The sequence below is a fragment of the Argopecten irradians genome, chromosome 4 (assembly GCF_041381155.1).
Source record: "Argopecten irradians isolate NY chromosome 4, Ai_NY, whole genome shotgun sequence".
NCBI classification, from domain to species: Eukaryota; Metazoa; Mollusca; class Bivalvia; order Pectinida; family Pectinidae; genus Argopecten; species Argopecten irradians.
Window position 1 is genome coordinate 18,842,821 of NC_091137.1, and position 27,885 is coordinate 18,870,705.

Consider the following 27,885-nt stretch of genomic DNA (forward strand, 5'->3'; position numbering starts at 1 on the left):
TGGCTGTCCCAGGTGTGCAACATTCTGCGAAACGTCTGATAGTTATCGACCTTCCGGAGTTCATTCGGCAGACTGTTCCACACCTGGGCAGCCTCAAAACGAAATGATTTTTTTCCATATGAGGTTGAGTTAACTCTTGGTGTTCTGATTGTGTTCTCTTTTCTGAAATTATACATAGGGTCATTTTTAATAATTAGGTCACTTAAAAAATCTGGTGCTAAGCCATTTACAATTTTAAAAACCTCTGAAGCCATAGACTTTATTCTGATGACATGTAAAAATGAAGTTTGTTTCTGTGTAAAATATCTATCACAGGTGAGGTAAAACCATTTTCAATAAAACGCAGAGCTCTTTCTTGTATCTTTTCCATCTTTCTTATGTTGCTGAGGCTACAAAAATGCCATGCTAAGGGTCAATTATTAAAATTTGAAGCAATAAAAGATTTATAAATAGTCATTTTGCCCATTTTGGTAAGGTTTCCTCCTATTCTTTTCAAAATAGCTAATTGTTTGGAGGCGTTTTTGCATAGTTGGAAAATGTGGTTGTCGAACTTCAAAAATGAATCAATTTTGATACCTAATAAGCTTACAAAGTCATCGCTTTCAATGTTCTGGTCTCCAATACAAAATGACTTTATGTTATCATACGGCTTCTTTCCGAAACATATTGCCTAGAATTTCTGGAGAACCAGTCAATCAAAAATATGCTTTCACTTTCCAGGGTACTTTTTAGTTGGAGTGGGCAGTTGCTGATGTAGGATAAAGTGTTGTCATCAGCATAGTTATACAATACACAGTTTGTTAAAAAGCTAAAAATGTCATTAAGGAATTTCAAAAATCAGTGGGCCGACTATGGACCCCTGAGGGACTCCTTTTCTGAGCAGCTTCCAGTCACTGACCCTGGAGCCGCGCCGAATCCGCTGCTTTCTGTCACTGATTCATGAGGTAGCTGCTAATGAGACTGATTGCAGCCTCGTCCAGCCCATTGGCTTGCAGCTTCCCCAGCAGCGGATTGTGGGGGATGCAGCCAAACGCCTTGGACAGATCCATCAGTATTGCACAAACACATTGATGGTTGTCTAAGGCCTGACGCCAATCCTCCAGAAGCCGCAGCAGAGTGGACTGGCACCCAAAGCCAGGCCTGAAAGCTGCCAAGTAATTATATAAGGGTTGAAATAAGAGTTGAAAAAGTCACTAAGCTGATTATGCATGACCTTCTCAAAATGGAGGCTTATTAACATTCGGCTTCTTCTCTTTCACTGGTATATGTTCATCAATAACATCTTTAAGTAAACATTCATGAGCCCAGTAAACATCATCAGCATCATCAAAAGTGAAGGCCACATTGAAGGGTAGGCCTACATGTAGATTGCCTATGTGTCATAGTTAAATCTTAAAAGGCTCGTGTTGTGTCTGAATATTTTACAAACCATGGTATTCCCGTTTTAGAATGGCCCCCACAAAGTCCTGATTTATATATCGAAAATGTGTGGTTTCAACTGAAAATACGACCAATTACGGTGGTCAACAACATCACTAATCAAACAGAACTTTTTGACGCAATACAAAACATCTGGCAAGGCATTGATGTAGAATACATTCAAGGTTTATACCAATCGATTCATGATCGTCTGAAGGAAGTACGAAAGTGCAAGGGTCATATCACCAAATATTAGGTCAGTATCACAACACGTATATTTTTTATAAAGAGTTTTATTTTCCTATCGAGATGTTCACATGACGTTACGACGGCCATTTTGTCCGAATAGTACGGTGGCTGATTTGTGCCATTTCGTCTTTTCGTCTTTTCGTCTTTTCGCCCCGAAAAGACGAGAATTAAGAAACCTTAATTTTCGTCTTTTCGTCTTTTCGCCCCGAAAAGACGAAAATTAACAACTTTAAATTTCGTCTTTTCGCCGCGAAAAGACGAAAAGTCAAACACGAAAAGACGAAAGTGATACACGCTAATTAGCGACTTTGATTCTCGTCTTTTCGCCTTCAAAATTCTCGTCTTTTCGTCTTTTCGCCCCGAAAAGACGAAAATTAACAAACCTTAATTTTCGTCTTTTCGTCTTTTCGTCTTTTCGCCCCGAAAAGACGAAATTTAACAAACCTTAATTTTCGTCTTTTCGTCTTTTCGCCCCGAAAAGACGAAAATTAACAAACCTTAAATTTCGTCTTTTCGTCTTTTCGTCTTTTCGCCCCGAAAAGACGAAAATTAACAAACCTTAATTTTCGTCTTTTCGTCTTTTCGTCTTTTCGCCCCGAAAAGACGAAATTTAACAAACCTTAATTTTCGTCTTTTCGTCTTTTCGCCCCGAAAAGACGAAAATTAACAAACCTTAAATTTCGTCTTTTCGTCTTTTCGCCCCGAAAAGACGAAAATTAACAAACCTTAATTTTCGTCTTTTCGTCTTTTCGCCTTCCGGTCTGGTGTGGAAGTCATTTTGAAATCTTTTTATCTTAATATTGACTTAATTGTTCAATATAGAAGCATCAAAGTAGTTTATGATAACAATCGATTTATTAAATTGATAGTATTACAAGTATCTTCATCAATAACTAAGATTAGAAGTTTTAAAACAGAAGTCAACATGTTTGTTTACAGCAGTTACGTAGATTTCTCACACTTGTGCCACGTGCCACTAACAGATTCATCATTCCGCAAATCCTTTAGCGTGATTGATACATTTTTTAAAAATTCATTAATATCTTATTTTTTGTGTTCTAATCGCCCTCTTTAGCAATTACGCTTATCAAAACATTGCCGTGTAGATGCTAAACATAGCATTTACAGGAGTTGCCTCCCCTACACAACTTGGAAAAAAAAGTTGTCGGCGGGTATTATTTGAAAGCGTTTGAACCACGGATAAACTTGTTAACAAAATAATTTATGAAAGACAACTCGTGAAGACTTTGAGTTTAAAGGAAGGACTTGTACCAAGAAATTGCTCAAATACAGTTAATTATAACAGTCAATCAGTAGGTACAATGTACTGTGTATTATTTGAAAAGACATTTTGACTACATACATGACATGGTCTTCATCATAATTGTACATTAGAAATTACATTATAATCTCCGTCGTATATGATAGATGACAAAGTATATCTGTAATTTGTATTTTTTCGGGGCGAAAAGGCGAAAAGACGAAAATTAAGGTTTGTTAATTTTCGTCTTTTCGCCCCGAAAAGACGAAAAGACGAAATTTTAGGTTTGTTAATTTTCGTCTTTTCGCCCCGAAAAGACGAAAAGACGAAATTTAAGGTTTGTTAATTTTCGTCTTTTCGCCCCGAAAAGACGAAAAGACGAAAATTAAGGTTTGTTAATTTTCGTCTTTTCGGGGCGAAAAGACGAAATTTAAGGTTTGTAATTTTCGTCTTTTCGGGGCGAAAAGACGAAAAGACGAGATTTTTGAAGGCGAAAAGACGAAAATTAAAGGCGCTAATTAGCGTGCTTCACTTTCGTCTTTTCGTGTTTGACTTTTCGTCTTTTCGTCGTTTCGCCGCGAAAAGACGAAATTTAAATTTGTTAATTTTCGTCTTTTCGGGGCGAAAAGACGAAAAGACGAAATGGCATAGAATAGCCTACTTCTGTCCGGTCTCTGTAATATGTAATGGAGAGCGTATCGAACGCACTCGATAACCCGTTCAAACCCAGTCGTAGATGTTGCTCTACTCTTTGGACGGACGATTTGTTATGTATCCAAAATCGTGTATCATTACAGTTTAGTAGTATTTTGCAAAATGGCGTATAACGTCAATCCAAATACGACGAAGTGGATTCCACCCTTACCCCCGGGATGGGAAGGTCGTTGGGATGCCAATCAACGGGCATAGTAAGTTTTATTCATTGCATGTTTAAATAAACAATTAAATCAGCAGTCATCGAACTGGAACGACACATATAAATATGTTATTTATGATTCACTGACAGATGCATATTTCACAATACTCTCATATTTGCAAAAGTGTGTAACCTGATAAGACCTAATAAACTAATGAAACTTCATGTGTTACTGTATTTCTCTGCATTAGGCCTAATTACGTTATCAAATACCAGATCTATACAGCTACTGTATAGTATTGAGATCTGCGTTTGAGTAACAGTTACACGTTTGAGTAATCAATAAGTTACCCAAATGCAGGATTATCATCCTCGATACTCCAGGTGTTTCGATCACTTACGATCTCTACATCCCTGGACAATTTCATTGTAATTAAAACTGAAGGCAGCTCAGAGGGGAAAAAATCTGAACCAATCACAGGCCAGCAAAGATTTCCTTTGAAGATTAAAGAGAGAGACACCCAACTTCAAAGCCACACAGCTGTCAACCACATCAAAGGACTAAATTACCTGTTCTGTTGCCTCCAGTTTTACTATGAGATAGTCCAGGTGTAATGAGATCCTAAGTGATCGGAACCCCTGCATGGCGAGGATTCAGGATTACATGAAAAAAAATGCAATGAAGTTGTTTCGAATATTCTATAAAAAATGGGAGTTTTCATTGCATAGAATCCTGCATTTGAGTAAATAAATGATTACTCAAAATCAAATAGGTAACTTAAACTGTTACTCAAATAACTGGTCTATTTTAAATTTCCAGCCCCTTCTTAGCTTTTTGTCTTGCATGAACATGGCCATTATTAAAGTTAGGACCACTGGTAGGAGACCAATTCTCACTAAGTACCCATTCTTCCCATCGTATGTGTATTTGTAAGCTTATTATTATAGAAGATGCTACCATGTAGGTTTCCACAAAATATTGCTTGAAAATTCATGTGTTATTTTAAAATACACATGTGATGGCGAGAATGGGTACTTTGGTAAGAAATTGTCACAGACCACTTTATCTAATCTGAAACTATTATGTTGTGTCTACGATCAGCAAATGACGTCCAATAATTAAACCAAGTGACTGTAAGTGTAACAGCCATGTGGCCATGGACTCTCATGGAGTACATGAGCAGGTACATGTCAACAGTTGGAATTTTCAGTCTTCCATTTTTGACAAAACTATAACTACAAAATACTGAAATATCTACAGAATTCAATTAAATACTGTCAGGCTTTTAATACGCCTAAAACAATTTACTAGTGACAGATTCAGGCAAGTATGCATACTAGGCCTTGCTTAGGATGCTAAATCTTTTGCTCAGCTAGTAGAGCCATAAAGTCTAAAGATAAATAATAACTTTAATTTATGATTCTTTTTTAGTTTCTTCATCGATCACTCAACAAAAAAGACAACATGGCAGGATCCTCGCTTCAACCCTCAGGTGACAAATCAACCGGCCTTCCCTCCCCAGAAGAACCAATTGCAACCCGAAAAGATGCCCATACCAGGGTTATCACCAGAGCCAACTTTTGTTGTAAGTCCCTGTAGTGAATGTGTGATATATCATGGTCAGCTACTAGTTGACTAGTCAGTTCCTGAGAGTAGAGATTTCCATTTATTTTACCAGTTGATGCAATATTACCCTAATCATAACATCTGTTGACCTGTATTACATTGTCACCTTGATGAATGGTGCATGCTTTTGACTTCAGTAATCAACATGTAACATTCAGTCAATTAAAATACAGTAATTGAATAATCTGAGAAAATACACACCTATTGTTGGCTTCCTAAGATCACCTTTACATGCAGTTGCATGGATGTATCATATACTAATAAAACATATTTCTCAACAATGATGATATTTGAATATCAAAATACAATGCATCATACAATTTTGATATTGACTTACCATTTCATACTGAATACAAGGTGTCCAGTATATTATATATATATGGAGGTATTTATTTCCAGGATGACACTATGGCTGAAAACATTCACAAAGACTACCCGCGAGTTCCTCTGGACACTATCAAGGACATTGTCAGCGCGTATGTATCATAGATCACAAATCAAGGTCATTAGACTCATCACACTCAACAGTCAGCAGGCATATATACATAATGATATACCTGTAAAATGATTTAGTACATCACGTGACAGAATACTGGATTCCGATTGGCTACACACATGGATACTATTTGCAATAGTGCCCAGACAAGCGGGCACTATTGAAGTGGCGCGAAATTGAACTTGAATGTATTGTGACGTCACCATTACATGATACTTCGACCAAGACGTCAAGATGGTGGACAGGCTGTTTTGTGCGGGGATGGAAAGATGGAAGCAAATGTTGCTTTTCTACAGAAGACAGTTCACTAATGTTCTATATTGATCTACTTTTAATTTTCATGAAGCTGAATACCGTTTTTATAGAATCCCATATTTCTGCCACAATTTATATGTTGTACTTTTAATGTAACAACGTGGTGTGGAAATGAAGATAGCGTTGCGAGGTAGGCCTATCGCTTGACATGCTTCTATTGCGATGACATGGAAAACGGTCTCATGTCAGGGTGATGTACTAAACCCATTATGGCCTGGTTGAGAGGGCACTATTGCCTCATAGTATTGTCTCATGATGGGATAGCGCCCTCGCCTTCGGCCCGGGCACTATTCCATCCCTCAACTTTGTTATCTCAAATTTGAATTTGAAGGCCCTGTTTATTTTGAAGTTTTTAGTTGGTCTGACTTAAAAGATAAGCCTATAATCCAAACTAATCTTGTCAGGTTTTAAAGAGACTGACCAAAATCTTAACAGGTGTAATTTCAATGAGGAGGAATCAAGGGTGATGTTGACAAGGATGGGATACCAGAAAGGTCCAGCTGAGTCCCCTCATAGAACCAATGATATGCTATCTAAACCCAAGTCAGCCGGTAAAGGGAAGGCTAAGGCTAAATCACCCTCAAGGTCACCAGCAAGGTCACCAGCAAGGTCACCATCACCATCTCCATCTCCAGCTCCTGCTCCAGCGCCCCCAGTGTCAGAGGCAGATAAGAAGAGAAGTAAGATAGCTATGTAATTTTCTGACAGAAGTTGAATAGCACACATGATCCTGCTCTGTTAAAAAAGGAATGCTTAATCTTAACAGAATTATCACATTCACCATTACCAGTGCTGCAGATAATTTTTTTAAGGGGTGGATAATTGTACTCGCACTTTTGAGAGAGGTGTACAAACTTAAAAGAGATATTTTAATAAAAGTTATGTGGTTATAGTATAAAGTTATCAATGATAAGCTAGCAATTGTGCAAATATCTATCTGAAACAAGAGCACAATTGATGAAGACTCTTGAAAATAACTGGAATTCATCTGATTTTACTAAATTTCTTCTGATATTAGTTCTAGATGTAAGCGCTGACACTAATTGGGTTGAGTTATACAAATATTTGTAGGGGTAATTTGTAAATGTTCAAATAATTTTTAGGGGTAATTGACAGATTAACCCTTACACACATCTTAACTGGAGCACTGGCATTACCTTGTCAAAATATCAGATATTCATTTATCTCCCTTCAATTCTTCTGAAAAACATTTGAAATTTTAATATAAAAAAAAATCTCAAATGCAGTAATTGTATTTATGAGTAGATTTGAAAGTTAACATTGACTTACAGTATGTATATATCTTCTTTTTAGTTTATGAACTTTTTATTTCGGATTACAGTTATAAAAAGATATTTTTGTCTTGTTCCAATAGTAACGTCTAATCTGAAGTCTGAGTTTCCCAATTTGGACAATATGGTGGTGACAATGGCTCTAGATGTTTGTGAATTTAAGGAGGAACAGACCAGGATGTTACTAAAGAGCTGGGGTGAAGATAAAAAAAAAGGCAATAAAGCACCTTCACGTCCAAAGTAAGAACATATGTAGACATATCAATTCTGTTCAGGTATTCTGTATAATGGTTTCATTTGCCAGGATAATTGGATTTGTCACAATAATAAGGTGACGGTATATACATAAAAGAGCTTAGAGCACAAAACAAGGTGTGAGTGGAGTCACTGTACTACAAGTTATGACTTTGTATGAATTGTATATCAGGTGCTCTATATTACAAGTCATTTGTTCCATTACTTTGAAATATGCCTTGTTATTTATAAACACGAATTGTTATTTTATCTGAGTGAAATATAGTTCTACTTGATTGTAGCAAATGTGATACTATTATAATATTAGATCAGTTGTAAGTGTCAACATGATTAAAATCAAGTTTGTTTTTTTCTTACAGGTCCAGTACTAGTACAACCACATCTTTCGCTTCTACATCTCTGGATCCTGTGTCCCTTGACAACGATGATCCACCTAGGCCTTCGTCATCGTTAGTATATAATATGTATCTATTGTCAAAGTCTAAAGTGTAACCATGGAAACTAACGACCTTGTCCTTGGTCACCATTAGTATATATGTATCTATTGTCAAAGTCTAAAGTGTAACCATGAAACTAACGACCTTGTCCTTGGTCATCATTAGTATATATGTATCTATTGTCATAGTCTAAGGCGTAACCATGGTAACTAACAACCTAGTCCTTGGTCATCATTAGTATGTATCTATTGTCAAAGTCTAAAGAGTAACCATGGAAACTAACGACCTTGTCCAAGGTCATCATTAGTATATATGTATCTATTGTCATAGTCTAAAGTGTAACCATGGTAACCCAGGCTTTTATCATCATTAATATATATATATATATATGTACTTAAACTTTTAAAAAACGTTGTGCATCAGTGGATAAGAATAAAAAATATCAACAAGGCATTCCTTTTCGCTAACATTTTCAGGCCTTTCAGGCCATCTTCAGGCGATTGTTTATTTATATATATTTAATTACTTTAGCTTAGATACAGGATGACGTCATAATAGACAATACCCGCAGGGGAGGTAACAGTATTGTCAGTAAATATAAATACAGGTATCACTACATAATTAAATTATTATTACTAATCAATAATGAACATATTAATGACCATTCAATAATGGTTTAAATAATTTTGCAAACATATTTTCTTTGCAGAGTCTATTTGTAATCCCAGTATTTCCCATCATGTAAAATGGGAATATAGTAAATAGCCTTTACCATATACATATATATATATATATACAGTGGAACCTCCCGAAACCGAACCTTCTCAAAACCGATCACCTCTAGAAACCGAACATGGATGTCATGTACGGAATGAATTCCTCTTTATTAATAGTATATAAAACTTCCCAAAACCGATACCTCCCAATTCCGAATACCGGACCGATTTTGAGATCGGAATAGTCAAATGTAACTAAAATACACTTCTGAAAACCGGCCTTAACCTGAGCGACACCGATAGATTGCATTGAGGTCTGATCAACCGACCGTGAAATACACACGTACCTGTACCATAGTTGTCGCATGCCATGTCCTGGGGCATGTATACAGATGTGAAGGCTATTAGGTACATGGTAATTATACCCGAGATAGTGGTGAAATTATTTAATCATGTCTATTGTTTAGATATTTAACGAAAGTCTACCACGTGCACGCGGTTTGTTTACTGTATGAAAACAAGCAGAGCTAGTAATAAAGATATAGTTTCGTATTCAAATCACACGGGTTTTTTTTTTATTTACATATGTCGTAAATTATCTGTATGAAGAAGCCGAAGCCACGTATTGTTTTAGAAAATGACTATGTCATATAATGACCGGCATCGACTGATCATCGTGTAATTAGACCATATAATTTGATTCTTGACGTAACCGGAAGCGATCGGCCGTATGTAGGTTAGTGCAGACGAGAACATCCACAAGAACATTCACGCAACTAACTAAACTACGTTTATAAGCGGTAACAAAATCAAGATTGTTGTAATTCATTCCTTTTAAACGTATGATTCTCTCTTTTGTGATAACATTCACATTAACAATCAATATCGGTCGGTTTTAACGAACACTAGGCATACATGCGGTACACTAGTGTAAAAAACGACTTCCGATCGATTAAATTCGGATCGTAATGATCGGTATTCGATTCACTTCTCAAAACCAAACCCTCTCTAAACCGGCCGAAATTATGTGCACCGACCATGAACGGTTTCGGGAGGTTCCACTGTATATATATGTATCTATGGTTATTGTCCAAAGTGTAACACCAGTAACTAGGGCTGGATCTGTATACCAATATACTGATGTAAACCAGTTTCAAGCAGCTTCTAGATATGTAAACATGCTGTTTATCACTGTATCGGTTCAACAACTCAACCAAAGCTTTTGATATTAATATTAGTAAATTTTCTGGTACATTTGTTATAAAACACCATTTAAGAACAGTTATTTTTTATCTTATCAGTCAAAAGAATTTGGTAACTTCTAGCTACAGTAAACTTCGCTTTACCTACAGTAAAACTCTTAAGCTAAAGAAAACTGCTTTCTAGCTGGATATATAATTGTATCTATAGTAAAACTCTCATCTAGGACAAATATCTCCTTATCTGGATACCAAGAGCTTGTTTTTGTCTCCCCTTTGAACGCTTATATTACAGTTTTAAGCTAGCTGAGATATAATACATTCTTTATTAAAAAAAAAAAGAATCATCAGTATTGTAATAAAATTTTACTCTCAATAATGTTACCAAATAGGGGATTCATAACCGGGACAGTTTTGTAAAGTTAAAGATAAAACTAAAATTATTTTATCTGCTTTACTTATTTGTGTAGAAGCAAAAGAACTACTGTAAAGGCAAGTCAGCCCAAGAGTACAAAATCTGTGGTAACCAGCCATCCCGGTCAGCGAAGGACCAAGCAACCAACTCACGTAACACAGTAAGTCTTACTTTTGTTATAGTTATCTGGGTAAATGAGCTGGATATTTTCTTTAAATTTAAGGGTTCTGATCTATTATAGACATTTTAAGAGTAATCCTGAATCAAGCTACACTTATTATGTGTTCAAGTGTGTTTGACTATTTGGTGATATATTCATATATGCAATGTTTACGATTTATTTTTGTATTTATGAAAATAAAAGAGAGGGAGAGAGGAAAAGCCTGATATAAGAACCATTTTTTGTGTCGCCTGCAATGCAAGGGCGACACTTAGGTATCACTATGTAGGCATTGGCGTCCGGCAAATGGTTTCCATGTAATAACTTAATTATTTATTGTCCGATTTCAACCAAATTTTATATATTGTTTTATATCAATGGCATCTCGAATGAGTTTGATAATGGTCAAAATCCGTTGTTATTTGCAAGAGTTACGGGACTTTAAAATTGTCAAAACAGATAAATCCATGGTTTCCGCTGGATAACTTAAAAATTTATTGATAACCTGATAACTTCACCTAATTATGAACAATATTTTCCATTGTAAATAACTATTTTTTGTGATGCTGTGCAGGTGACACATCCACTTCCGTGGAATTCTTGTGTAACATCTATCACCAAGTACTAGTCTACCATATTTTTTTCTGGGTTGAGTGATTCTAATCGTATTCCCTATATTAGAATTTAGATTGGATATATCAAAGACACATCATTTCAAAATTTTCTTATAGTATCAGAATTTAAGATTTTTGATAAACATTTGGTTTTTTTGCCTCACTGATCAGATTGAGTGAGAAACTGTTAACAAGAGCGAGCATTATCCAAAACTTAGTGACGGTGTGCTGCCAGAATACCCCCAAAGCTAACACATCAAGGTTAGGGTGATGTTGTAAAGCTGGAAGCATGTGCTAATTCTGTAGTCTGCTTTTTGTCCATTTGTTTACATTTGTTTGGGGTCTGACTGAAAGCTCTGAAGTAAATTCACACATCTTTGATAAAGTCTTACACTCCAAATTACTCAAAAGCCAAATGGGACTCCATGTAAGGATTCATGTTAGTATAGGCAGTAAAACTATGTTAAATGTGTTATTTTCATGAATTTCGTCGTTTTGAATATTACAGAGTTATCTTCTCTTACAGGTAGGTATTGATTGTGACATTATGTGTTTGTGAGCAACATCATACTTTTCATTACAAACTGCATGAGTTTTGCTCACAAAACAATGACATCACAATGGATACCTACCCGTAAGGAAGGTAAATGTAATATGCAAAGATGGAATAGTCGGCCCATGGTATCTTGGGACAAATAGGAAGGCAAAAACTGATAGATGTATACATAGACAAGGTGCTCATATACTCCGAACAAGGTTCACTGTGACCCACCCTAAATGACCTTAGTTGTCGATGGGCCGTAAATTTCAAACAAACAAATCACTTTGACTGATACATTGTAGACGAAGGGAAGTTACACTGATAGATCATCAAAATGGAAATGTTTCAAGACAGAAGAAGAGACAATTTTTATGGACATTTGCTGAAGTAAAGAAATGAATATGTGAACATTATTTGCACCAACATCTTTTCAAATTGTTTGAAATGAATCAACTTCCATGTACCATCATCATTCATTGTGATCCTGGTCACAACAAACTACACAAATCCTTATATTAAAGGTACCATCTATCATCATCTTTGGCCATGACAGGTTCTTAATGCAAATACTGACTGGAGCCTGATAGAATTTCTTCTTTTAATTTCTTTCAAAACATTACTATATTTAAAGTTACTATTAAGTTATTCAAGCATGAGTTTTTCTTTAATTTTAGGCCATATGATATTTGTGCAATATCTCTCATTTCTTGTGGCAGTTTTAGTCTGTTCATTTTATCACTAATAATGCACTTATTGTTTTATGTCCCGATGGTGTAATTGGGGGAACATTTTGTGTCTTTTCTGTTCTGCCATGCTTTAATGTATGCATACAGACAGACATTTATGTCTTTAAAACATACATTTCTGGTCTTGTAGAGAATTAATATTACATGAACTTGCAAGTCCTTTATATGTGAATCACAACATAGGTAATGTGTCTCAAAAGGTTAAAAGGCATGTATATATTTACTGTAACAGATAATGTGTCATGAGTACAGAAAGAGTTAAAATATCATCCACGACTTACATTTTGATTTTGATAAGCACCCCACTTTATTACAATTTTCAGTGCCCTGGGCGCTAATTAAGGCGAATACGGTATATGTTATAAATGTTTATACATGTATAACAATATGAAGAATTCAATGAAAATACAAATACATTGTCCTTTTCTTTGATCTTACGTCTGAATACATTTTATACTGTATTCCTTCTAATATTTTTTTTTTCTTTTTCTTTTTTTCAGGAGACAACCTACACAAAGGCAGCCAGTCATCACCCACCAGCCAAGGACAGAATCTGCAAACAGGACACAAACAACAGGTCCTAACCCAGACCTAAGGATGGGGCCAGATAAGTCACTCCTTCTGTAAGTAAAACCCAGTACACCACATTATACAGTGTATAACCAATGGTCCAAAACCTAAGGATGGGACCAGATAAGTCACTCCTTCTGTAAGTAAAACCCAGTATACCACATTATACAGTATATAATCAATGGTCCTAACCCAGACCTAAGGATGGGACCAGATAAGTCACTCCTTCTGTAAGTTATACCCTGTACACCACATTATACAGTATTTAACCAATGGTCCTAACCCAGACCTTAGGATGGGACCAGATAAGTCACTCCTTCTGTAAGTTATACCCTGTACACCACATTATACAGTATTTAACCAATGGTCCTAACCCAGACCTTAGGATGGGACCAGATAAGTCACTCCTTCTGTAAGTTATACCCTGTACACCACATTATACAGTATATAACCAATGGTCCTAACCCAGACCTTAGGATGGGACCAGATGAGAGTGTACATAATCTTGGGGAGCAATTTTACTTATTAATTGTACTTGCACTGTAAGTAGAATTCCCCACGTTCCCCTATATTCAGTACGCTTTCTTTGTACTGAACGTAACCACGTAATTGATTTCAATTCAATCTACTGCATTTTTATATCATCTTCACAAACTATCGTCGTGGGCATTACTTTTTCAGCAGCTGCGGCGACGTTGTCGTCAACATTTCACTTTAAAGTTTCTCGTTTAGCTCTGTTTCTCAAAAACTAATAGTCTAATCCTAAACAATCTAATTGTTGCATTGAAGGATTCGTTTCAGGATGTAGGATTCAGGGGCTGTGAAACTTAATTATAATTATGCTGCATTTTATTTTTAGGTCATTTGATCTATTGTCATCATGCACCGTCTGTCGTCGTGCGCCGTTTGCCGTGCGACGTGCATAAACTTTTTATTTGAACATTTTCTTCTCAATAACCGAAAGGCTCAGGATACTCATATTGAGCCTGCAGCATGGCGGAATCAAGGGCTACTAAGTTTGTTCAAATGCAAATACCTTGACCTTCATTCAAGGTCACGGGGGTCAAGTAGGCTAAAATTTTTAAACAAATCCTTCTCAAGAACGGAAAGGCCCAGGGTTCTCATATTAGGCCTGTGACATGCTGGGATAAAGCGCTACCAAGTTTGTACAAATGAATTTCCTTGACCTTCAATCAAGGTCACAGGGGACAAATAGGCTAAAATCTTTATAAAACTTCTTGTGAACAACTAAAAGGCATAGAGACCTTATATTATGCCTGTGACATGCTTGGACGAATGGCTACCAAGTTAGTTCAAATCAATGGCCTTGACCTTCATTCAAGGCTAAAATCTTTAAACAAGTCTTTGTAAATAACCAAGAGGCCGAGAGGTATGATATTGGATTTGTAGCATGGTTGGGATCAAGGGACCTTCATTCATGATCTAATTCATCAAATATATCAGAACCTGAACTTCTTTAAGGTCCATGGGCCTCTTGTTCATATTTGGCTTTGAGCAGCAAAAAAATGTTTCCCAACACCAAACTCTTATTTCTAACCAGTTATTTGACCTCTTATTAATCAGTAAAAATAACAACAACAAACATATATAGAGATGCAAAAGTAATTATTGTTATACCATCATTTGTTTAATTACAAAACATCACCGAGTGTGTATACTGGGTATATGATTGTGATTTTTCCAAACCGCTGACACTACAGTTTCCTGGTTTCTTAGAATTTACTGAATATAACATTGGCTATTGATGATTTATATATTTACAAATTTGAATTTAAAGTTGGCTGAATATCTAAGTAGGTCTTCAAAATTTCCTAACATAATCCATTTTCATCTTCGAAATTTTGTAGACTAGTAGCATATCAAAATTAAAACTTAAGTAAGCCTGTGTTTTCGTTAATATCATAACACTTTCCGAAACGTTTTGTGTCATTTAGTATAAGCACAACCATTGTTTATTTTCTGTGTGATAACGTAAGGAAATGTCACATGGTTACTACAGTGTCACATATTTCTTTCACTGGTTCTCAATGATAATCATTGTCATCGTGTGTGCCTTCTCGCCAGAGTGTCATCTTCGATGTCGATGAGCTGATGAGCTGATGTAACATAACATTACCGGTTTGCCACTGTGGTTCTTTCTTGTCAACCGTCCATGGCCAGAATTAACATCAAGAACATTGGGTTTAGGGATATAGGAGCTCTTCCTGTTTCCAAACTAGTGATTCACATATCGTATATGATGTTCCAGACTTCCCAGGCATGATGGAAAAGACATCAGATCCACATTCTTCGAACGGTTGAGTTGGTTCTTCTTAATTCATATGAAGAACAATTTTTTCATTATTGTGAACCCTCAGCGACCATAGATGGCACAGGTGAATTCTTTGAGGTCTGAAGTGAAGTTTCACTCTTTCCCAAGTTTGGAATGCACTGCAGAGAACTTTTTTCTGGAGAGACTTCAATGGTGTCTCCACGTATAAACCAGATGTGACACCACCAACACCTTCAAGGGAGTGAAGTTAGACCAGTGAAGACTCTCCAGAAAACTCAATAGTTCGCTGCAAGTGCTTTCTAGGCTTGGCGAAGAAAAATCATTAGACCTCGAAGATATCACCTGTGCCATCTATGGCCGCATGAGGGTCCATAAGGTTGATGAATGGTGCTTGATACGAATTATGGAGCTATGTGCTAAGGAGAACTAATTCCACCATTCAAATAATGTGGATCTGGTGTAATTTCCATTATGACGAAGAAGTCTGAAACAGCATTTACAATACTTTGGAATCTGAAAGAGCTCCCACATCTCTGAGCCTGTTGTTCCTGATATGAACTCTAGCCATGGATGGGTCATGGAAGATGACATGCTAGAACAACACTGGTAATATAGTGTCACATCAGCTCATCGGCATCGAAAATGACACTCTAGCTTTCGACGAATTGGATACTGATATCTTGATTACTTTGTTTAGGACTGCATGTACCAGCTACCAGACATGCCGAGTGACTTCAGTGGTTAAAGTAGTGAAGGGAGAAAGCACGCATAATAATAATGATTATCTTTGAGAACCAATGAAAGAAATATGTGACAGTGTAGTAACCATCTGACATTTTGCTTATGCTATGCATTGGAAATAAACAATGGATGTGCTCATTTTCAAACACAAACGTCTTGGAAACTGTTAGTGATATTAACGGAAACACATGCTTAGCTTAGGTTACATTTGCTACACTATTAGTAGGTGTTGTGCTGTAATAATTATTTTTAAGACGCTACTATTCTACAAAATTTCGAACATAAAAATGGATTATGAAGTTATGAAACTGACTTGTCCCACCTAGATATTCTGTCAACTAATTATAAACCGTCAATAGTCAATGATCTATTTATAGAAATTATAATATACCAGCAAACTATTGTCAGCAGTTTGGAGCTCGAAAAATAACATATGCCCAGAATACGCACCTGATGGTGTTTTGTAAACCTAATGATGGTATAACCTCATTTGTCTAATTGGGTTGAAAAAGTGTCAATGTTATGACTATTTTACACTTTTAAGTGAAATTCGAGATGGCGGCCATCTTGATGACATCATCACCGGAAGTTCATCCCAACTTATACAATGTTAGAATTTTGATTTGTGAACAGTGGGTTCAGAAAAATGTTGGTTCGGAGGTTGGGGAGGGGTTGCATGTGGGACCCCCCCTAGCCCATGGCCAAATAAATACTTCGTCCAAAATGTATTGTTTTATTATGTATTGAACTGCATATAAGAATATAAATGAAAATTAACGTTAAAAATGGAAGCATGTTTAGCAATGAAAAAAATATATGGAATATGTACTTCTTAGGATGGAATTTGATTATAAATGTTGATAAATTCCTCACATAACTTCCTGTTTCAATTCAGTTCGGATTATACACTTGTCAGTGGTCCAAACCGTGCTAACCGCCAGGGACCGGATCTGTCACGAGTAGTGGGAGCTCAGGGAGCTACGGGTCCAGATCCAGCCAATCGGTGTGGGCCTCAGTCACTGGGACATATCCACCAGGCCAATCGGCAGGAGTTTCTGGTCACAAACATTTAGGATATCCAAGGGTAACGCTGCTTAAGCAGACCAAGGTATTACCCAGACTAGACATCTTCTGTAAATGTTACCCTTGTAGCAGTACTTTGAGTCCAGAGATTTCCCTGGTGCGAACTAATAACAATCTCTTACAAATTAAATTGTTAGTTTCGTTTTTATAGAAATGATAACACAATATGAAAGATGCTGTTGCAATTGGTCATTATTGCATATACAATCCACGACGTAAATCTGATTAAACTAAAAAAATACATGTATGTGAACAGAAGTGAATTTGTCGTTCCTTTGGTTAATTATTTGATAGAGTACTCGACATAGATCAAGGGTGAGATGGAGAAATTGGGGAAAAAAACTTAACAATTATTATTTAGTGAATTCTTACAGGGTAAGAGCTATAGACATATTAAGTTATTTCGTATTTAATTAAGGAAATAAGGAAAATAATGTGTGATAGTTGGATAGAGATAAGGTGTTTTATCAATGGATTCGTATATTCCTCGTAACATTTTCATTTACTTTAGCCTTGCATTGTATACTTTCCCATAACTTGGACATAATCTTTATAATATCTGCGACATTTAAATATGTGTAAATCTTAACATATTTACATTTAGATATACAGAATCCATTGAATATTTTATGAATATACAATTAGTTCTACGACAAAAATGGCCAATTTTCTCCGTTTAATCATGCATGCCTTTTCAAATTCTTCTGTGATATTCCTGTTTTTTTATTAAAACAAACTTTTTACCAGCAATAAAATGTTTAGAAGAAAAGGACATAAAAAACATGGATTTAATTTTTGATGTTTAAAATAGATTGAAAATAAATTTTAAATTTGTCCTATTAATCTTTTTAGGTACTGCTCTTAATATAGAAACTGACCTAATTAAACACAACTTTGAATATATTTTACACTTCAGTGTGGTAAATATGTGAGTTGTACACTAATATTGCGTGTTACATAGAATCCATTTATTATATAATTGTACGAATCCATTTATTATATAATTGTACGTTGTCTATATGTTGTGTATCTGAATTTCTTGACATATAATTGACTTCAGTTATCATTTCAATCTCTGTAATGTCTTATGTAATGTTTTACATAGCAAGACAATTTAAGTTTGATTTACTATTTTAGATACTTACTAAATTATCTGTATATAATACATGTATATACCTGTATGTAATACATGTATATACTTTTATGTTAAATATGAGATAGATTTTTTTAGACTTTTACATAACTCTTATTTGTGTCAAATACTTGTATTTCTACTCGATTTGCCTTAAATGTTTTTCTTTGACTGAAAATGGCTCTGTTTCCTTTCCACGATGTTTGTCAAAAGTAATACCTAACTAGTGGTTGTATTACTAGTAAAGTTCATTTTTACAGCAATACTTACTTACTTAATACTTGGTCATATTAGTTATACTATCATTCTTAATTCATTTTAAATTAAATTGCTTAAGGTTTATATATATATATTCTCAAAATAGTCAACATAATTAATATCAGTAATATTAATTGACATTCTTAAAATGTGGTTACAATCATATATAGTTGTACTTTTAAATAAATGTAATAAGTACTAGTTTTCATAGAAGGAAGTATCTACTCATGATGAAAATGGGGAAAAAACAAGCGTAGATAAGATAACTGCAGGCATGAGAAGGTAACAATATATACATATATCAATATACAACAATTTACTTAAACATTCTACCTTCTTGATTGTTGCCTTTACTCTAGTGACATAGAGAAATTGTCGCCTCGTGTAGTTTTTGTTTCAGTTGTCTTTCATAGATTTTATTACAATAAAAACTAAATCTCGTGTTTGTTTGTCATTTTGTTTGTTTGAAAAATACTCATGGCATGATCACTGCCTTGGTACGCTTATTCAGATAATTTTATATCACCAACAGACTATTTGAATCAGATTATATATCGAAATTCGATCAAATTCATCAGTTGTCATAAACGTCAGGAATGCTAAATCGTAATCTAACCACATATGTATGTTAAGTTTACAGTATAAATGCCCCTTTTCCCCACTCCCGTCAGAGACGTCTGACCGCATTCTATCCTATACTGTTTATGTTATGCCGTATCCGCCACTCGCATTATACACCACCATACTTTACAGTTAATATACGTATTGAGAGCGGACTTTCACACATTATACATCCAATTTCCGGTGTAGCTAATACTGCTCGGAAACTATTATGAATGTATAGTTGGGTTTTAGCTCTAAGTTAGAAGTTCTATATGCTACAATGTATCTCAGTTTAAGTTCATGGACACGGTTTAAATCATCCGTTCTCTATGTCCGGAGATACGATGTGATGGGGTTATCGTAAGTGAAGAAACTCGTTGAGAAAAAATATTGACAATAATTTAGACTACTGTATAGTTGTTAATGCGGATGTTAATTTTCAAGAATCAACTCTGTAGCGTTAGAAAACTTGATTTATGTGACGGGGTGTTGGATTGAAACTGCACTATATTTATCTCAGTGAGCGATCGCTTAAATTATGTGGCTCGCCATCGATAAATCGTCCTTCAAAATTTACATTTCTTTTGAAAAAAATAGTTATTGCTCCACACAATAAAAAAGATTAATCATAATATATTTTACCATTTCTTCCGTCCTCACGAAAATTAAATCCTTTCCATTGGTAGCTAGCCATGTCCTTGTTTCACTGACGTCAACTCGGAGGAACTCAGCTTTAGCTCCATCCGACTACGTCAGCCTTTTCGACCTTTTCCATGGTGCTAATATCTGTTCAAATAAAGAAGCACTTGATTACAATGAGGATAGAAACATTCTATAACTACTTTTTTTATTATCTCGGATGCAGGTAATATAATGTGCTTATATTTGTTGTCGTCCTAGTCACAGATACAATATCTATTGAACACTACAAAATGATATTTTAAAACATTCAAATGATTACAGTTATTTTCCTAGTTTGTGATATATGGCTTGCAAGAGGTTTCGATTAAAACTATTCCTAAAATATGAGTGTGCAATATCATGACACTAAACAAATAAGACTTACAATAGTACAGCCATCTGGAATAAAGGAAAGACAGTAAGCACTAACAATGTCAGTACCAACTAAAATATCAGCATTTTTTCGTAACAAAAGTGTCACTGTGGTACCAAACCAATTTGCATTCGAACTATTTAAGGAGAAAATGCCTTAAAAGTTCAACCTAAGAACATCTGTATAGTTATTCTCGTCCACTACCCAGTTGAATATAAGAACTGGCGATCTTCCTATTATTCTAAACTGAATATAGGAAAGCTGTCCATGTAAAGTGACTTCTGCAGATATGTATCCATCTAAACACACAAGGCATAAAAAACGTGAATTTTACAGTGCATCAATTCTGTGTTGTAATGATTGTTAAAATGCATCATACTTGTCTGTCCATTTGAATGATTTTCACAGCTTAATTTATCAAAGCTAATAGTTTTTAATTGAATTGCCAAAGAAAATAACGTCAAAATTTTCGCCCAGTTATGGCACATATAACTTTCATATCGGTAAGGCTATTATACCGTACGTACGGTGTACGTATCCAGATGTTCAGGTACTTACAAATACATATGTATATTACATTTGTAGCTTGGCTTTAATAATATACTGTTTTTCATGTTGATGACATTATATATATATGTATGTTATATTAACTTTCGGAGATAATTGAAATAGTGTAATAGCATAACACAATTGCAAGGCAACTCACGTCAAAAGGAAACCGGATGTCGTGTCAAAATTTTAGAATGACGTCAGGGGTTACGGTGACTTTTTTAACTTTGATATAATGGAGAGGCATGACGTATAATTATAAATTAGCATACACCAACAGGAAATGATTCCATGCAAGGGTATATAAATAAAAAAATTGATAGATTTATACCAGCAATATTTTTATCCCCCGCCCAACGAAGTTGGCGGGGGATATACAAATGGGTTCCGTTCGGTCCGTCTGTCCGTCGTACGTACGCTAACTCTAAAAATGGTTTCCGGAACCTACACACAACTCTATTTGTAAACGTAACCATGAAAACATGCTGAAATATTATTTTGTAGAGATAACTTTCCAGATATTTCCACGAAACTTCATACACACATTGGTCTTATGGTCTAGTAGTTTCACCTTTTGCTATTGCTGAAATATATATTTTGTACAGGTTTTTCACTTTTTGACTCTAGCCATTACTTATGGTTTTTCTGTAATGTTTTCACTTTTGTACTTTTTCTGAACATGGAAACATTGCTGAAAATGGCAGATTTTTGTGTAAGAATCGTTTCCGGAGCACAACTCTAAAACTAGCAGAGATATTTCCATGAAACTTCATAGACACATTGTTCTTAGGGTCTGGTAGTGCCTTTTGCTACTTTTAGGTTTTCACTTTTTGTGCTTTTTTCTGTAACCATAGAAACATTGCTGAAAATATCATATTTTTGTAGTAGGTTTATTTCCTGAACATAAGTCTAAAACCAGCAGAGATATTTCCACGAAACTTCATAGACACATTCTTTTTATGGTCTAGTAGTACCTTTTGCTATTTTTAGGTTTTCATTTTTTTGCACTTTTTCCATTACCATGGAAACATTGCTGAAAATATCATGGTAAATGGTAAATGTTACTTTGCAAAACTCCACCCATCTTTGTGTATATAGTCTAATATGAATGTCAAGGCTGTATACTTGATTCAACAATTGCAGCCCCGCTCTACTTGAATTATACTCCATCTTTCTTTAGCTCAACTTCCTTTTTCCTGGGGTTTTTTTTCATACACATAAGTCTCCACAATCAAACTTACTTCAGCTTTGATATCTCCATTGGCGGGGGATCTGAATGACTATGTCCTTGTTTCATCATTTATCGTACTGATGGATGGAAATGAAATAGCTAATAGATTAAATGTACAAGTGATTGCTACGGAAGCAATATTCGTTTGTATATTTTCCATATGTTTATAATAAACTCCTTCATAATGTATGTTTAAAGAGCACCTATCTGAAACTAACCCACCACCTATCTGAAAGTAAACCACAACTTATCTGAAACTAACCCAAAACCTATCTGAAAGTAACCCGCAACCTTTTTGAAAGTAATCCACTACCTATTTTATGTAACCTACAACCTATCTGAAAGTAACCCACCACCTATCTGAAAGTAAACCACAACTTATCTGAAAGTAACCCACAACCTATCTGAAAGTAACCCGCAACCTTTTTGAAAGTAATCCACTACCTATTTTAAGTAACCTACAGCCTATCTGCAAGTAACTCACCACCTATCTGAAAGTAACCAATCACCTATCTTAAAGTAACCAATCACCTATTTGAAAGTAACCAATCACCTATTTGAAAGTAACCAATCACCTATTTGAAAGTAACCAATCACCTTTCATAAAGTAACCCACCGACTAACTGCAATTTACCCACCACATATCTGAAATAACCCCCACCTATCTGAAAGTAACCCACCACCTATCTACAAGTAAAACCTATCTGAAGTAACCCACCACCTATCTACAAGTAACTCACCACCTATCTGAAAGTAACCAATCACCTATTTGAAAGTAACCAATCACCTTTCATAAAGTAACCCACCGACTAACTGCAATTTACCCACCACATATCTGAAATAACCCCCACCTATCTGAAAGTAACCCACCACCTATCTACAAGTAAATCACCGCCTATCTGAAAGTAACCCAATACCACCAATCTTGAAATAACCCACCACCTATCTAAAAGTAACCCACCACCTATCTGAAAGTAACCCGCCACCTATCTGAAAGTAACCCGCCACTTTTCTCAAAGTAACCCACACCTATATCAAAGTAACCCACACCTATCTGATTATAACCATCCTCAATCCAGAGTGTTCATCAAGACTCAAAATCAAGTGCAGCGTAGCGTATTGCAATTAACCATGGGGTTCCGACGACGGTTTAATTCAATGGCAAAGCGTTTTGATTTTAAACTATGTATTTGGTAGAACTTCGCTAGTCAAGGGTATACAGTACGGTATACTCCCTTGAACAACTTCGCTAGCCAAAGCTATTCAAAACGATATTTTGCTAGTGAAATTGTGTATGTTACGTCTATTTTGGATTTGTTTGGAGACAAAAATTCATAAGCAATATACCAGACGAATTGTTCATGAAACTACTCATTAATCATGAATTTTGGAAATTGTCTATAGCTAGTACTTATAATTACTAATATATTTTTCTATGAACAAACGCGAACCATTCCATTTAAAAAATGGCGATCCTATCTTGATCATATATATTGTGGAGTCTGTTCATAGTTTCATCTTTCTCTCTCTGGAAAGTTTTGTTATGTTAAGTTGGAGTTAAAACATATGTTGTTTCATACCTAACCCAGATATCGAAACGGAAGCTGGTTGCAAGCGATGATTTGTTTGCTTTATGCTTACTCATATTTAAGGCATTTCAAACGATTTAATATCGTCTCATTATAATGTACTAGATTACTTGACTGAGATTCTTAAAATTATTCACGCTTTCATAAGTTCACTGTAGAATTTTTGGTGACCTTCCTATAAATATGTGGAATTCTTGCTAATCGGTACTTTCACCATGTGCAATAAACTGAAAACGGAGAATTTAAAGGCAGAGAAGGATTAATTATATAGTGTTTTAGCAACCAACCAGTGATATTTGACAACATGAGCAATAAGAGACTTAGATCCGATTTCTTGAAACAAAACGAGACGACTTCAGTCTAAACTAAGTTACTTCATTGTGATAAGTAAAATTATTTAAGTCTGTTATTGACTTCGAAAGAGGACGGGGCCTAATCTTACAATAACATATAAGGTTGTTTGCCCTACATACATGTCATGAATTAGGTAATACAGTGATGTGACATGGTGTATTAGGGTATCTAGCCCGCTGTCGAATTTCCGTGACCACATCCAACTTCCTGAGTTGACGTACAGACGTGAAACCGCACACTTGTTTCTTCATCGTCAACGGCGAAATAAAATATCTGAAAGATAATCTGAGTACATAGTCCGACACAAACTTATGATGTTGTGAAGACTTTGTGATACAGAAATGTCAACACGTAAATACATCATGGCTGGCCTTAAGCCTGTGTACGAAGTGTAAAGACTATGGCAATGTTGTATTTGAGATAATCGTCTGGAAACATTTTTGAAGGGGAACATCTGTTGGATCAATCCTTATAACAAAAAGCGAATCAACATTGGCTGTTACATATTTGAAGTGTACACAAAGAGCGATACCATACCATCTCCAGCTGTACCAGAATTACAGGAACTTCTCGTCATATCAGTTTTTGTTGCCGATGGCCGTATACCAAGCTATATAGTTACAGTGTTTACGATGCTGTACCCATGTAGGACTTATTATATAGTTCCATTGTAATGAGGACAACGATCAGCTATGAGAAGTGAAACTTTAATTGGTGTGTCATTAGAATCATTACCACGTTTAATGATGATTACTTGACCATTACTTTGTAAAATGAATGAGAGGTGGCGGTCAGCATGTCATCTGTATCATATTTGTAACAGAGAAAAGGAAACACGAAGTATAATCCAAACATCGATGTTTTAGTTATGAATATCTTTTGCAAAGCAGTTCATCACACTGTCTGAATTATTCTGCTTACGAAACCTGTTTCAGTGTGGATAATGCAAACTAATATGACAAAATTGTCAATTTTTGCCTGCCATAAATGGCTTCTTAATTTTAACTTCGATAACAATACAGGTCTCGAAGACATTAACAATGCGTTTATGCAGAGGAATATAGGAGGCATTGTTCTAATTGGAATTCTGACTGTGTTCGGATTAATTGGGAATTCTCTTGTTCTGTGGATTTATTTAGTGAGATTCCGTCAGTCTAACTACAGGACCTACATTATATGGCTATCATCTCTAGATATGGTAAACTGCTTGGGAGTGATGCCCTTCTACTTTACTTATCTCTGCTTTCCACTGCTGTTGGGATCTAAGTACGCATGTAAGCTGGGACGCGCCGGAAGTTACGTCGTCACTCTGTCGTCTGCTCTGTTGCTGATTGTGATCGCTGTGGACAGATACCGTAAGATTTGCACTCCGAGCAAGAAACAACTTTCCGGAAAGCAGGCCAAGATCTGCTGTTCTCTTGGTCTAGTGTTGTCTATAGCATTGTCATGGCCGACATTCGTGATGTTTGGAAAAACTTCTGTTGAAATTGGTTTTAATGATCTAAGTGGATACAGGTGCTTAGTGGAAGATGAATATGCCGATTCCATATATATGAAAATGTTTCAAGTTACCATGTCCACCATAGCTCTAGCGGTTACAATAACTCTAACGCTGATGTATAGTTTGATTGTGAAAGGGCTTTACACCCACAGGAAATACTTCATTGGTGCTCAGGGTTCTATCAAATCTAGAAAAGCATGTCCGATTCCGGCAGAAATGTTGGATCGTTCAACTAGAAAATCCACTATGACACTTTTGGCTGTCACACTTTGTTTTATCCTCAGTTTTCTTCCTCATCACGTTCTCGCCATAGCATTCTTCATGAACAAGACCTTCGAATGTTCTCTGGGATTTTCGGGTGGTGCGGCCTACTACACGTTCGTTTGGATGGTGTTTTTTAATACGGTCGCAGATCCGGTTATCTACGGATTTTCGGATAAAAGATTCAGATTTGAGCTCAGACATATGTGTACACGTATTCGGAGAGGGCAGTGGTCGTTCAGGTCTCGAAGATCCCTACGGTCAATGAGATCTCAGAGATCACCCCACTCTCCGAAATCAAACTCGAGTAAGCGCGTACATTTTTCGTTTGATTGATCTTTAGCAAACATGTGATAATAGATGATATCAATTGAAATGTGACATTTAATGAATCTAGAAATTTTTTTTTAAAATACTGGAGTATACTGAATGTTTGCTCTCGAATCAAGATTTTTCAGGTCTCATGAGTTAAGTCATGTTGTAAATACACGTGTAAGATGACGTTTAATGAACCTATTTTACGTCCTGTTAAGTCAGGATCATTTAATGTTGTATCGGGTTATAGAGGTGGAGAAAAGCCGAAATACCCGGTGACAAATTAAGCTACCAACGGTTGGTACTTGGCAACTTAATCACTTAGATTTCGAACTCGCTCCGCAAGAGTCGAGACAATTCAACTTCATGTAAAGCATTCAGCTTATACAATTAGATTGTGTCGCATTTTGTAACCTTGTTGTTTGCTTTTACTTTTTATTGGATGATTTGGATGATTTTATGTACTCTTATTTAAAACAATTTACTCCGTTGTCGATGTTAACTAACCTCACGCGAAAAGAGTTTATTATTGCTGATCATTGTTTTTGGCCTAGAATGTTCAAGTCTATCAATAGGCATCGTAATACAAATGCAGAATATCAGTGTTTACATTCCACGAAAACATTCTTAATATGGTCAATTCTGTGTTCTGTGTCAAAAGGTGTTGCCTATTTCCTCTTTTATTTAGAGTGTGGCGAAATTAATTGTCATGATTTTATAATATACGTTTTTATTTTACGCTATGCCTAAATTTGATTGAAAAATGATTTTTCGTAGGAGTATATCTATTCTTGCCACTTGCCGAAGGGTTAATTGCGCTGTTAAATGTTTGTCTTCTTTCATTGTCCCGTTTTACTGTTTGTGTCATATAATGTTATCGGGTTCGTTTTGTGTGTCTTGATAAAGGGGCAGATCGCCTTGAAAAATTCACAATTTTTTTGTCCTTATGGTTGGAATAACTTCTTTGTTTCAAATTTACCATTTGAAGTAACCGTATCCTACAGACTTATGTTTGATGGGATCCCGTGTCATCTAGAAAATCTGTTGATATTACTTCTTTGACCCTTATTCTTTATTCATTTATATATCATATTATTTTTATTGATTAAATAAAACATTATGAATTACGTGTTGTGTCGGTTTTACATTAAATGACATTGAATTAATGCACTGTCAAGAAAATAGATTTATTTTCGGGTTACTAAGTATCACCATCAACTGTAATCAAATAAGACTGCACTGATACTATCTTATCAAATCGCCAATTATATTAATTTTGTACACCGTTGATTTTATCGTTTGATTAGTTATTGGTTGCATTTATTTGCTTGTGATTCGTAGATTAATGTCGTATGTAATTCGTTTCAATATATATCTATAATGAGTGTTTGTTTTATGTGTATACTGAGTGATTGTTTTGAGTAATCCTGCGCTAGTCTCCTCCTATAATAATGATTATTTTAGACTTGATCACAAATAGTCAAAGCCATGTGTATACAACAAAACCTATGATGAAATAATTGAACGAATTTTAAAATTGTTTGACAGAGAAGTCCATTCATTCGTTAGTCTCTTGTTATATGAACAAAACGAGTTTATTGACAGTTAAACGTCAAACAATTCAAATGTTTTAGTAGTTGAAATTCTTTAAAATCAAAGTTAATGGTAATTATTCACTTCTTAAAGAGACAATTTAGTCTAAGAGTACATTAAAATTTGCACGTCGGAAACAACCCAGTTCTAATAGAAATTA

At 35.5% G+C, this 27,885-nt stretch overlaps 2 protein-coding genes across 3 annotated transcripts; both read left to right on the forward strand.

The window, feature by feature from the left end:
• Positions 1-3,678: 3,678 nt before the first annotated feature.
• LOC138320838 (putative uncharacterized protein DDB_G0290521) lies at positions 3,679-19,118 on the forward strand. Of its 2 annotated transcripts, XM_069264092.1 has the most exons (9): positions 3,679-3,837; positions 5,218-5,371; positions 5,812-5,888; positions 6,659-6,903; positions 7,599-7,755; positions 8,130-8,219; positions 10,593-10,697; positions 13,099-13,221; positions 17,098-19,118. In XM_069264092.1, the coding sequence occupies exons 1-9, from the start codon at positions 3,746-3,748 to the stop codon at positions 17,273-17,275; spliced, it is 1,221 nt and encodes a 406-aa protein (XP_069120193.1). In that variant the 5' UTR covers positions 3,679-3,745; the 3' UTR covers positions 17,276-19,118. The 2 variants fall into 2 exon arrangements, with proteins under 2 accessions (XP_069120193.1, XP_069120194.1); XM_069264093.1 differs by lacking the exons at positions 13,099-13,221; positions 17,098-19,118 and adding an exon at positions 11,483-11,597.
• Positions 19,119-24,255: 5,137 nt separating this feature from the next.
• On the forward strand, positions 24,256-27,259 carry LOC138320839 (tachykinin-like peptides receptor 86C). Its single transcript, XM_069264094.1, has one exon. The coding sequence runs from the start codon at positions 24,999-25,001 to the stop codon at positions 26,151-26,153; it is 1,155 nt and encodes a 384-aa protein (XP_069120195.1). The 5' UTR covers positions 24,256-24,998; the 3' UTR covers positions 26,154-27,259.
• The last annotated feature ends 626 nt before the right edge of the window (positions 27,260-27,885 follow it).